The 13865-nt window shown below is 40.7% G+C and overlaps 1 protein-coding gene across 1 annotated transcript; it reads left to right on the top strand.

Annotated features, from left to right (window-relative positions):
• The first annotated feature begins 894 nt into the window (after positions 1-894).
• LOC139757169 (sulfotransferase 1A1-like) lies at positions 895-12697 on the top strand. The gene is made up of 8 exons (XM_071677291.1): positions 895-1080; positions 4572-4745; positions 5177-5322; positions 7117-7318; positions 8329-8455; positions 9420-9586; positions 10279-10387; positions 12181-12697. The coding sequence occupies exons 2-8, from the start codon at positions 4572-4574 to the stop codon at positions 12303-12305; spliced, it is 1050 nt and encodes a 349-aa protein (XP_071533392.1). The 5' UTR covers positions 895-1080; the 3' UTR covers positions 12306-12697.
• The last annotated feature ends 1168 nt before the right edge of the window (positions 12698-13865 follow it).

The following is a 13865-nucleotide window of genomic DNA, read 5'->3' as shown; positions in this document are numbered from 1 at the left end:
ATATATATATATATATATATATATATATATATATATATATATATATATATATATATATATAAGGGCGGATTGTGTTTGGTAAGATTTAGTCGCGGATGATATATATGATAGAATTTTCATTGGATTTGGCGCAGCTGTTGAAGATCCCAAACAACATAATGCAGAACTTGCTGGTAGTCTTGTCCTGTGAGATGTTCGTCTGCAGATCTACATCGTTATCATGAGTTCGCTACGCCAGAAATAAGTAAGAAAGAGACGTCCGGGTACCTCTTACAGTCACTGAGGACTTCCGGAAAATCCAACCAGCGAATCAAGTGGCCACATTCTTCAGGATTAAGCCAATCCAGTGGCCGTATTCGTCGGGGTTAAGCCAATCAAGCGGCCGCATTTGTCAGGGTTAAACCAATCAAGTAGCCGCATTCGTCGGGGTGAAGCCAATCAAGTGGCCGCATTCGTCGGGGGTTCAGCCTATCATATCAAATGCATTCATCGCCGTTCAGCCAATCAGGTGACCACTTTCACCGTACGATGTCTGCTGTCTGTATAGATACACACACGAACAGTTCAGGTCAAGGTCTGTCCACAAAGACGCTCCTGATGGCGTGTAGCAGCCTCGCCGTCTCAGTCTTTACATAATTTCGGTTTTGTGATGGCAGTCTGTCATGCCTACGTAAACACACCGTAACCAACCTGATGGTAAGAAGTCTTAAATTTTTCCAGAGATTAGACATTACAGAAAATGTAACATTACTAACTAGCCCTCTTTTCCATATCTGTTTTAACGCCTTAGACAATCATAATCATGGAATCCACCTTCCTTACAGGATTCCAAATACGTTGTTCTAGGAGGGCATAGTTGGGAGATTCACTTCACACTCATGACCCAGAGCGACAGACCTCCATAACGTGTCAACTAGCGAGATAAGCGGGGATCTGATAAGGTTATGACTAGGTTGGTGCCCAGAGGTTTACGGCTTCACATGGATATCAATTGTCCTCACCAGCTGGCTAGGCTGGGTGTGTGCGTGCGTGCGTGTGTGTCTCTGGATCTGCAGCTGAAGCCTACCGTGAAAAGTAAAGGTAAGATAAGCTCTCTTTCTCGTCCAGTATACAAATATAATGACGTTAGTTCTATTTCATTTTTTCTATCATCATTGGCTTGATTCTCAGTTCTATTGCGAGTGGATTAAGTGTATATAGCCTCTAGCACACTGGACGTAGAGTAAGGGTGAGTATAAGTGATTTAAGTGAAACGTTGGCTCCCGTACTTATCAAAGTGCTTCAAACATTTTTTCATTTCGGCTGCCAAGTTGATTTCTCAAGTGGGAGGTCCAGTACATTTACACCTGTTTACACAGAACGTTTCCGGTGCACTAGAACCCCACACCAATCGTTTAACATTTATACTTGAAGAATCCCGAACCTTAATCAATGTCTCGCACAACATCTGTCCATCTCTCCCTTGGTTTGCCTCTCTTTTGTCACATTTACATTCAACTCCAGGTTTTCCACTACCTTACTAAACTGAACTCCTCAATACCTACATTCCTACATTCACTCAACTTCCAGTCCGTCTTCATTATGCACCTTCATTACACTTTGCTCTCTCAGCCTTTTCAAAAATTAGCCACATCTTTTCGCCTTGAATTTCAGCTTCCTACTCCTACGTACACCATCGAAATGGCCCATCATATCGAACTCCTTCCCTGATGTCTCTCTTTCTCTTCCATTGCACACCTCGACCTAATACATCAGCCATGAATCTAAATGTGACATTAGAATATGGCTAAATATCCCTCAGAATTGTATACATATGGCTACTTTGAATTAAGCTCGTATAGGAACAGGCATCTTATCTTCGATAGATATCTTTTATATAATATATCGAATAATGAAAAATAGTAACCTATTTTGTTTAGGTTGTTTCAGGATAAGTGGTGAGTTATGACTAGTTCTGGAAATGCAATAACGGTTGTTTGTAGCACTTACGTTCCCACACACACGCACATACACACACACACACACACACACGAGAATGAGTACAGATGAACTGGATGACCGAAGAGAAGCGGCGGCTTTTGGTGCATCAATTACCCAGATAACAGTTCCTCAGTTGCCACAAACGGTGATAAATGCCACCATAAAACGTCCCACACGGCGATAATGACTGGTGGTCGATAGGCTTAAAAATTATAAACTAACCGATCATTCAACTCGGAAAATATATCTATATGGTGTAAAACATCGGTTTTATATTTGTAATCATCATCTGACGAAATGTTTGTATAAATCCGGTAGATATGACGAGGTTACCCAGTGAAATATCGGGGTTGTGTTGGACGGAAAAAAAAAGAAACATTACTCTGAATATTCTAAATATTCTAGATATTCTAAGGTTATGTCGGAGAATATTTTCAAACACGGTGGTGTGACAGCAGGTCGGTATCAGTGTAATAGGTTGGGAATAACGTGTAAGACTGATAAGACGGGAGACACTTGGTAGCGGATGTTATCACCAGATTAGTTTTCTTTAATGAGTACTTTGGTGTTTTATGTTTATATGAGTTGATGATGACACCATAAGGGACTCGTATCGGTTAGGGTTCGTTTTGCCGTAGGGGTGATAGAACTCGTTTGACGAGCAGGTTTTCAAGCACCGAAAAAGGACAACATTGGATTATCCCCAGAAGATGGATTATTATCATTATTATTATCATTATTATTATTATTATTATTATATATATATATATATATATATATATATATATATATATATATATATATATATATATATATATATATATATTCTTTTTTTCTCTCAAACTATTCGCCATTTCCCGCATTAGCAAGATAGCGTTAAGAACAGAGGACTGGGCCTTTGAGGGAATACCCTCACCTGGCCCAATTCTCTGTTCCTTCTTTTGAAAAAAAAAACAAAAAAAAACCGAGAGGGGAGGATTTCCAGCCCCCTGCTCCCTCCCCTTTTAGTCGCCTTCTACGACACGCAGGGAATACGTGGGAAGTATTCTTAATCCCCTATCCCCAGGGATATATATATATATATATATATATATATATATATATATATATATATATATATATATATATATATATGTGTGTGTGTGTGTGTGTGTGTGGCCAGATAGTGATGGTTCTGAAAGCGGGTTTGATGGCATACAAAAGCGAGAATCGGTTCCTCGATTAGCTTCTTGTGAGCTGCTATATCTTATCTACAAGAATTTTGTTCCTCCCAGTGTAAAGCACAACTCGCACATCCGCAGTGACTCTACCTCCACCGTTTGTTTACCAGAGTGGGAGTAAAACTCCTCCGTTTCATGATGTTTCGTGGCATTAACTGTCTTTAATACCACCTCTTTATATACACCGCGGTGTTGACGCTCTCTCTCTCTCTCTCTCTCTCTCTCTCTCTCTCTCTCTCTCTCTCTCTCTCTCTCTCTCTCTCTCTCTCTCTCTTCTATAGGTACTGTTTAAGTTATTCCCGTGAGCTGCCTACATGTGTCTCTGCCCTTAAGGTTTGGACCCGCCGCCCACCTCCCACATGCCAAGTGCATCTCTCGCACATACCAGCATTGCTTCCTTAAATACCTCCGATTCCTCACCCCTTCCCATTGCTTCAACTCACCTTTTGCCGTTCTAAAGTCAGTCTCATGGTATTTCTTCACTCGTCTCCTTTTTAAGCTTACTTACTCTCACCACTCTCTTCTCACCGATATTATTTCCCCTTTTCCTAAAACCTTCACCCTGGCCTCCACAAGATAGTGATTAGACATCCCACCACCTGCCCCTATCAGCGCTTTTACGCCATAAAGTTTCTCTTTTACACATCTGTTGATTATCTGATAAGTAATACAATAATGACCACTGACCATCTTTCCTACCCATGTACGTATATATGTGTATATCCCTCTTCTTAAAGTAAGTTTACCTAATCACCAGTTCTTTTTCAGCACACAGCTTCTAAACTGTTCACCATTTCCATTTATAACTGTATACCCCATTCCCTCAAATTATACCCTCAACTGCCACATTATTTACCTTAGCATTCTCTAATACCCTGTCTCTTGCACCAAAGATGCTGACACACCCAGCTGCTCCCAAAACAACTCTCATGACCTTACTTCTCATGACCAGGCACATAAACACCAATAATCACCCATCTCTCTCCATCCACTTTATTTTACCCACATCAATCTAGAATTTACTTCCTTACACTCTTTCACACACTCGCACAACTGCTTAAGGAGTAGTGCTACTCCTTCCTTAGCTCTTAGCCTTATTCCTCTAACCTACACACCCGGCAGTGTTACTAGACTCTGCCTGGTTGAGATTACGCCATGAGTGAAAATTCACCATTGTCGAGGCTGTATCATCGTCAGTGGACGATGAAGTGTACCATCACGCTAGAGAATTCTCATCGAAGGAGTCCATCCTGTCCCTACCACAACTGAGTGCTGCAGGAACCTTTGAGAAAAGGGTCCTGGGATGGCACCAGGACCTTTCCAGAAAGTGATCCTGGTTTAGTAATAGACAAACGAGTATGGCGTTTACAGATGAGTGTACGGTTACGTAGTGGACATGTGGTGGAGCCCGTGAGCGAGGAATGGCTGGCCAAGATGGAGAAGATACAGAAGCTATATAATCATGGGATGGTACGTCTCATCCCGGACGGCTGGCTCTACCCAACCGTCTTCACGAACTTCGCGGATAAAATATATAATTTTAAGGTAATTTATTACTTTCATCTCTACTGATATACACAAATCTGATGGGGAAACAAGTATCATGAATTTTTCTGCAATAGCATTTCAGTAGAGTCATTTAGTAAGTGTGCCTTTGCTGAAATATATACTTTGTCGACGTGTATACTTTGGCGTGTATACTTTGTCGACGAATACTTTGCCGACGTGTATACTATGTCGATATGTATGCTTTGTTGACGTGTATATTTATTCGACTTATACTTTGCCGACGTGTATATTTTGTTGACGTATATTTTGTTGACTTGTATACTTTGTTGACGTAAATACTTTATTGACGTGTATACTTTGTTGACGTGTATACTTTGTTGACGTGTGTACTTTGTCGACGTGTATACTTTGTTGACGTGTACACTTTGCTGACGTGTATACTTTATTGACATATACTTTGTCTCTAGTTCAAGTCAAGTGACGTGGTGGTGATGGCTGTGCCCAAGTCCGGGACGACGTGGATGCAGGAGATCTTGTGGACGATGCTTCATAACCCGGACCTGAAGAACCCCCTGGCCAACACGTCCATCTTCATGAGGTCTCCCGATATTGAGTAAGTTGTAGGTGAAGGCACCAGAAGAAACCCATTTCCTTCCTTTATGTTAATGGCGTTCGTGCGAACTGAATGAAGCGCGACCAAAAAAAAAAAAAAAAAAAAAAAAGGAAATGGACATAGAGAGGAGGACAGAAGACGTGAATAACTGAATTTTTGAAGATTGGGAAAGTCTTTTTGTTTCTTTAGATCGTCTATAAATGAGTTCGAGATTCTTTTCATGGATACATTCTCGTAACAAGCTGAATGTTCTTCAACACTTGGAACCCACTGTTAATGAGGAATGTCTGGTATGTCAAGTACTTCACCCAGAATGTTACTTGTAGTATGAGGCGTTACCAGTCCAGGGGATCGCTTTTGTGAGGCTCCCACACGGCTGAGGAAGCCAGCTACGTTATGGAAGATGTGTTCATCTTGGTTTTGGGTGAGTGGAAGGCAGGTGAGAGCAGATGGCGTCTGGTGTCACCAAGTGTGGAAGTCGTGCCTTAAACGTGAAGGTTCTGGCCATGTGTCTTATCGCACCTGGGTCGCTTTATCAATGTATTTTGTAAGGCACTTGAGTGTGTTCACGGTTATCTAGTAACGTTGTACTTAAAGGACGAGGTGGTTCGTGGCACAGACATTTCTGTACGTATTTTTTTTTTTTTTTTTTTTTTTAGTTAAGTTTATTGACAAAGAGGAGGGGAAAGAAAATCATTAGATTCGAAATCTGTAAGTTACATCTGTGATTCGCTTCAGGTGAGTGATAATTTGCAACTTTCCTCTAATGACTTGGGGGAGTTTGTTTAGAGGCATGTACCATGTCGGACGAGACACGAAGAATACCCTACCCTTACTGCTATAAACAATGTAATTATATTTTTTTGCTCTCAGTTTGAGGTGGGAGCATTACCCTTGTGCGAGAGAGAGAGGGGGAGATATTATATAAACCACAAAAGAAGTACATATAGATATTCATTCGGGGTTTGCTTGCCACAAACCTAAATTTTTTACACAGTTGCAGCTTACGCTCGTAACTCTCTCTCTCTCTCTCTCTCTCTCTCTCTCTCTCTCTCTCTCTCTCTCTCTCTCTCTCTCTCTCTCTCTCTATCTATCTATCTATCTATCTATCTATCTATCTATATATATATATATATATATATATATATATATATATATATATATATATATATTATATATATATATATATATATATATATATATATATATATATATATATATATATATATATATATATATATATATATATTAGAATTTTAGGCTATCATAACTATCCTACTCCAACAGATAACTTCTTCAGAGATCATCACGTCTTCTATCTGTCCTTCCTACGTACTGTTCTCCAACAGATAACTTGTCATAGACCATCAGGTTTAGTGTTATCTGTCCCTCCCATGAACAGTTCTCCAGGAGATAACCTTGTCATACACCATCAGGTCTAATGTTACCTGTCCATTCCACGTACTGTTCTCCAGCAGATAACTTCTTCATAGACCATCAGGTTTTCTGTATTCTGTTCTTTCCAAGTACTGTTCTCCAGCAGATAACCTTGTTATAGCTTAGGCCATTAGATCCGATGTCATCTGTTCCTCACATGTACCGTTCTCCAGCACATAACCTTGTCAAAGACCATCAGGTCTTCTGTTGTCTGACCCTCCCATGTACTGTTCTCCAGCAGATAACCTCGTCATAAACCAATAGGTCATGTGTTATCTGGCCTCCCCAGATAACGTCGTCATATCCGTCCATCCATTTTTCTTTAGGTTACACTACCAGGTGTTTGTAACTCTTCAGGAGTGATATGTTCGCTGACGGTAAAGGCAGAGGGGACGAAGGCTCCGGCGGTTTTGACCAGATGTTCCAGTTTCTGTGTCCAGGGAAGGACCCGGAAGATGGCATGTTTGTGCAGCTGTGTGAGTTCTTGCCCGATCCACGCATCATCAAGACCCATCTGCCTCTCTCCCTACTCCCGCCTGACTACCTCGACAAGACCAAGGTCAGAGAGAGAGAGAGAAACGTGCATGTCAGGCTCATGATACATCAATTGGCATATTGAAGTAACTGTGTTGGTGACGCCATTCATTGTAGTCACCTTATGGACATTGTTCTGATTTTGTCCTGCACTTTGTTGTATCTCTCTCTAGTTCTACAGGTATACTGCCGTACACATCATGTGAAAGACCCACTTCTTACTGTGGTTCCAGTACCCCTTCGCTAGCTACTGTTATTTCCATATCTCTCCTGACGTCTTGGCTTATAATAAAGCTCCTCCATCTGTACCCACTCACTTATCTCATAGCATTTCTCGTTTTCATGTGCCAAAACTGTCACAAATACATATCTTCAGTATCGATCATCCAATACTTCACATTTCTTTGTTTGTATACTAATGGACAGTCGTGGTCCTACGTTAACGCTGGTGTCTCGTATTGGCTGCTGTGTATGATTGTTCGCTGTCGTTTATCCTACTGGCGTAAACCCAACCCTCAGAGTAAAGTTTACATGCCATTTGTCATTAGTTATCTATTTGCTGTTCTATTGTCTTCACGCTAAACGCCACGTTCAATTATCTCCCGCCATCACAAACGTACTCGAAAGGACCCAGTTGTCTGTTGCAGTCTGCATTTCGTTAAGCTACCTTCTTCCAGTGTTGTGTGTACCTTCTTGATTCACTCTTTTATCACAGTTTCATTCAGGAGAAATTCACTTTTCAGATAATGAGTCTTTTCCTTCATCTTCGATTACCAGGTGTAACATCAATAACTTCATTATACCATTGTCTGCCTGAATCACCTTTACTGCTGTCGAAGGCGCTGGATGCGACAGTGTATTCCAGCGACTTGGTATACTGAACTTTTCGTTCGTTGATCTTCAGGTGTTCCAGGCTGCCAAGATGAACATCGGATGTTAGCAACCATCGATATGGTCTCTTGTTCCGTAGGTGGTGTACATGACCAGGAACCCAAGGAAGGACAGTAAAGACTGATATTGTTCCTTGTTCCGTAGGTGGTGTATATGGTGAGGGAACCCAAGGACTTGATAGTGTCTATGTACCACTTTTTCCGCTTCATGAAGATCTTCAGCTACACTGGCTCCTTCGACAGCTTCGTCAGACATTTTATGGACAATGATTGTAAGTCATGAAGATACGGACGAGTCAGAGACACGTTGTGTTATCATATTAATGCATGTTGCTCTCGTACATCTTAAGTGTGTGATGTATTATGACAATTTGAGGTGTTGACTGCAGAACCAGTCAAGAGAATTTTCTTTTGGCTAATATATATATATATATATATATATATATATATATATATATATATATATATATATATATGTGTGTGTGTGTATGTATGTATTTATAGACACACACACACACACACACACACACACACACACACACACACATATATATATATATATATATATATATATATATATATATATATATATATATATATATATTATATATATATATACATATATATATATATGGGGTAAACCATGGAAAGCTGTGTAGGTATGTATATTTGCGTGTGTGGACGTATGTATATACATGTGTATGGGGGTGGGTTGGGCCATTTCTTTCGTCTGTTTCCTTGCGCTACCTCGCAAACGCGGGAGACAGCGGCAAAAAAAAAAAAAAAAAAAAAAAAAAATATATATATATATATATATATATATATATATATATATATATATATATATATATATATATATATATATATATATATATATATATATATATACTTGTATTTGGAATGGATTCTCAGCTTAAGAAGCAACTTTTCTTACTATCTCATACGTGAAGGCGGGAGTTAGGACCAGGCTGTTTCTTGGCTAAGTTACATGGATGGAGCTGCAGAGAAACCATGTTCCTTGATATGCTACTATTATGCTTAATTTCATCTCCCGCGTTAACAAGGTTACTTCAGGAACAAACGAGCAATTGCCTCACTTGCAAACAAACATCCACTCTGTCATGTATTATATGATTTACGAAATATTATTCTACGTTTACAAATCTAGGATGATACAAAGATCATTCATCTCTGATTAAGAAAAAAAAAAAATGGCTTTAATGAATGTATTTCCAGTATTATATACGCCATACTGGCCGCACGTGAAGATGGCCTGGGAAAAGAGGGATCACCCCAACTTACACTTCGTCTTCTACGAGGATATGAAAGCAGACATCATGAAGGAACTGCGGAAGGTGAATGAATTCATCGGTGCGAACCTCACTGAGCAGCAGCTGGAGAACGTAAGTGTCTGGCATCAAGGGTTTGTATGTACATGATCGACCTCGGTATAAGTTGAATTGGAGGAAGCAATTGATAGTTTTGTCTTATTTTTGCTTTTTAAATTCTCGTTCTCTTCTCCTCCTTGGCTATATCCATATTGCAATGTATGGTGAGCAATGTGCAGGCCATAGCAACAGAGATAGGGTAACTTTCTGTAAGATATGCACGTTAAAACCGGGACGAGAATCCTCTGTGTGCAGGAAGTGGAACTCATACCCGAGTGAGTACAGTGACATCCTTGATAACCCAGCAGCTGAGGCACAGAGAACTGTACAGAGCAATTTTGATACCTATGTATCCACCAGCACCGGTATGAGGATGAACAGTCGGACCGGATGAGAGCCAACTGCTCTGTTATGGGTTCGAAGCCGGGTCCTCGTGATTCACAGTCAGTGACACTGACCACTACACCACGGATGTTTATAACAGTATTCTTAATCAAGTTCTAGTATTTTTCTCTATTCTCTAGAACAGCATTGCCTTTAAATATCTTGTTTCTCATTTATGTCCTCACAATCTCTGTGACAGCAGGTAAAAATAGCATCTGGTTTCATGTTCCATCAATATATTGATAAACTTTCATCTGGTTTTATGCCAAGTGTGTCGGTTATATAAATAAATACGTCTAATGACCAACTGGCACCTCCTGCAGGTTGCCCAACACACTTCCTTCACTTCAATGCGAGAACGTGGAGAACCTTTGATGGAAGGCTTTTGGATCTCTGAGGTTAAGGAGAAATCGGGAGGATTCTTCAGAAAAGGTACGTGATTACTCATTGGTAATGACTTCTTTGTACTGTGTGGGGAGGGAGGGAGTTCTACACTAGCGAAGCTCCGAACTTTGGTATGCTGTCCTCATACTCTAATAACTCATTTCATTCCATTCATCCACCACTTTTATACTGCAAAAGTAATTCTTTATAACTCGCTCACAAGCTTAACTTCATATGACGGCGTCTGGTTATACTACAAAAGTAATTCTTTATAACTCGCTCACAAGCTTGTTGCTTAACTTCATATGACGGCGTCTGGTTACGTTATATTTGCTAAGGAATACAAATTAGTTCAAGCAGCAACAGACCGTAGAGCTCTTTCATAGGTGTTTCTGATCGTAAAAGATATTAGAAACTTACGGATTACTGTGGTAGATATTAGAAAGCATACGTGTAATACAAACAAAGTATACTGCAAACTGTCTGTGACTAAGGAAGGTGCAAACGATGGGAGTCGTGGACTTGAAGTGAAATATTTATCGTCTCGTCTTAAACGTATCTGTAGTGCTGCTTTCAATCACTCTGATGGGTAAATCATTTCATGTATCTTCAGTCATGTTGAGGAATAAGTACTTCGCCTCATTCAGGCGAAAATGTTTGTCTGGTTGGCACTGTCCTTACATCTCTTGAAGAACTGTTCGTCGTCTACTTCATCTGTTGTAGAATACTTAAAGGTTTTGATTTGGTCACCCCTGACTCTTCTTTCATCCAAGATGGGCATATCTAATCCTTGTAGCCATCCCCTGTAACTCAACTTGCTTAATTCTGGTATCATCTTTGTTGCCCTCCTCTGGACCTTCTCTATGAGTTCTCTTTGCTTCTTGTAGCATGGTGACCAAACGTGTGAAGCGTATTCTAGTTTTGGCCTTAAGTTGGATATGAATAGCTTGCTGAATATTTTCTCATCCGTATATTTGATATTTCCCAGCAGACAGTTTGTCTCCCTAACTATCTTCCTAATGTAGGACTCACGCGACAAGTTAGGGATAATGTCGACTCCCAGGTCCTCACACATAGAATCCTGAAACTTATATCCTGCCAGATGATAATCATATTGAGGCCGTCTTTCACTTTGTCCCATCCTCATTACTTTAAATTTGCTTGGGTTGAATTTCATCAACCATGGATCAGACCAACTTTGGAGTCTGTTTAGGTCCCCTTGTAAACTGATGCAATCCTCCTCGCTCTTCGCTTCCCTCTGGACCTTTGCATCATCTGCTAACATGTTCAGGTAGGAGACCAGACCTTCAGGTAAGTCGTTAACATGGATCAGGAAGAGTAATGGTCCCAGGATAGAACCCTGCGGCACTCTCATGGTGACCTCTTACCCATTTTCAGAAAGCTCCCTGGACGTGAATCCTTTGTTCCCTTCCACTAAGATAATCTTCCATTCATCGAGGGAGTATGATTAATGCGAATATCATTTGGAAGAAGTATGAGGCAATATTAAATACTCACGTAGGGTTCAATTTCAATCGGTTGTTTCTCGTGGTTCACTTGGGGCTCATCTACACTTGGGTCTCAGTTTCCCACGAACTTCAGTTTGATACTGGGTTCGGCTTCGTACAGAGGGTTCATTATCACCAAAGATTCAGTTTCTCATAGAGTTCAGGATCGTATAGGGGTATACCTTTACCAGGAATCAGCTTAGCCTAAGGTTTATCTTGAACTGAAGGTTCATATCAAGATTCAGTTCCTGTTGCTGCTACACATATTTCGAGAACTTAGCATCTACCCAGCCTCTATGGTGTGATCAGATAGCATGGAATCTTTTCTTCCAGGCACGACGGGCGACTGGAAGAACCACTTCTCCAGTGAGCTGGAGGAAGAGGTCAACCACTGGATCGAGAGTAATGCCACTGATATTGGCATCACCTTCAAGTGTGGCGGTTCAAGCTCAGGATAATTCTTCACGTCTTTAGAGCAACACCTGGTACAGCTGGACAGGGTCTCAGTGCGGATGATATTCTTGTAGACGCAAACATAATGAGACGTTAAGAGGAAGGCGAAGATATATATATCTCTCAGCGGGTCACCATGAACAGTAAATTGAAATCAACAAAGAAAGATAAAGGAAGAAATAGCAAGAAACTAAGCAAAAAAGATGTTAGAAAATAGGACGTAGAGGACTAGCACTGTTGTGTGACATGTAGAGAACAGATTAGTGTGTCACGAGGAAAGAAATTCATGAGATGAATGAGATTCTGAGAGACTGAGCAAATGAATAACACGATCAATATCTTCATCTATACACTGGTATCCTGTTGACCTCAAACTTTGTATAAACAAACGAACTGAGGAGATTCAATATTATTTATTGCTTACTTACCTTAGTCAAATTTCTGTGTCTTTTTCTGTCTAGTTAACATTACTCGAGATCAAGATGTTATGTCACAAATTACACATTCCGTATATATATATATATATATATATATATTTTTTTTTTTTTTTTTTTTTTTTTTTTTGCCGCTGTCTCCCGCGTTTGCGAGGTAGCGCAAGGAAACAGACGAAAGAAATGGCCCAACCCACCCCCATACACATGTATATACATACACGTCCACACACGCAAATATACATACCTACACAGCTTTCCATGGTTTACCCCAGACGCTTCACATCCCCTGATTCAATCCACTGACAGCACGTCAACCCCGGTATACCACATCGATCCAATTCACTCTATTCCTTGCACGCCTTTCACCCTCCTGCATGTTCAGGCCCCGATCACACAAAATCTTTTTCACTCCATCTTTCCACCTCCAATTTGGTCTCCCACTTCTCCTCGTTCCCTCCACCTCCGACACATATATCCTCTTAGTCAATCTTTCCTCACTCATTCTCTCCATGTGCCCAAACCATTTCAAAACACCCTCTTCTTCTCTCTCAACCACGCTCTTTTTATTTCCACACATCTCTCTTACCCTAACGTTACTTACTCGATCAAACCACCTCACACCACACATTGTCCTCAAACATCTCATTTCCAGCACATCCACCCTCCTGCGCACAACTCTATCCATAGCCCACGCCTCGCAACCGTACAACATTGTTGGAGCCACTATTCCTTCAAACATACCCATTTTTGCTTTCCGAGATAATGTTCTCGACTTCCACACATTCTTCAAGGCTCCCAGGATTTTCGCCCCCTCCCCTACCCTATGATTCACTTCCGCTTCCATGGTTCCATCCGCTGCCAGATCCACTCCCAGATATCTAAAACACTTTACTTCCTCCAGTTTTTCTCCATTCAAACTTACCTCCCAATTGACTTGACCCTCAACCCTAATGTACCTAATAACCTTGCTCTTATTCACATTTACTCTTAACTTTCTTCTTTCACACACTTTACCAAACTCAGTCACCAGCTTCTGCAGTTTCTCACATGAATCAGCCACCAGCGCTGTATCATCAGCGAACAACAACTGACTCACTTCTCAAGCTCTCTCATCCCCAACAGACTTCATAC

The sequence above is a fragment of the Panulirus ornatus genome, chromosome 2 (assembly GCF_036320965.1).
Source record: "Panulirus ornatus isolate Po-2019 chromosome 2, ASM3632096v1, whole genome shotgun sequence".
In the NCBI taxonomy this organism is placed as follows: Eukaryota; Metazoa; Arthropoda; class Malacostraca; order Decapoda; family Palinuridae; genus Panulirus; species Panulirus ornatus.
This window is presented reverse-complemented; position numbering and strand designations above follow the sequence as displayed.

Bases quoted from the DNA above. Each gene is read 5' to 3' on its own strand.
- LOC139757169 (XM_071677291.1), top strand. From the start codon at position 4,572: ATGAGTGTACGGTTACGTAGTGGACATGTGGTGGAGCCCGTGAGCGAG. The intron at 5,323-7,116 runs GTAAGTTGTAGG...GTAACTCTTCAG, and splicing joins ATGAGGTCTCCCGATATTGA to GAGTGATATGTTCGCTGACG. The intron at 7,319-8,328 runs GTCAGAGAGAGA...CTTGTTCCGTAG, and splicing joins ACTACCTCGACAAGACCAAG to GTGGTGTATATGGTGAGGGA.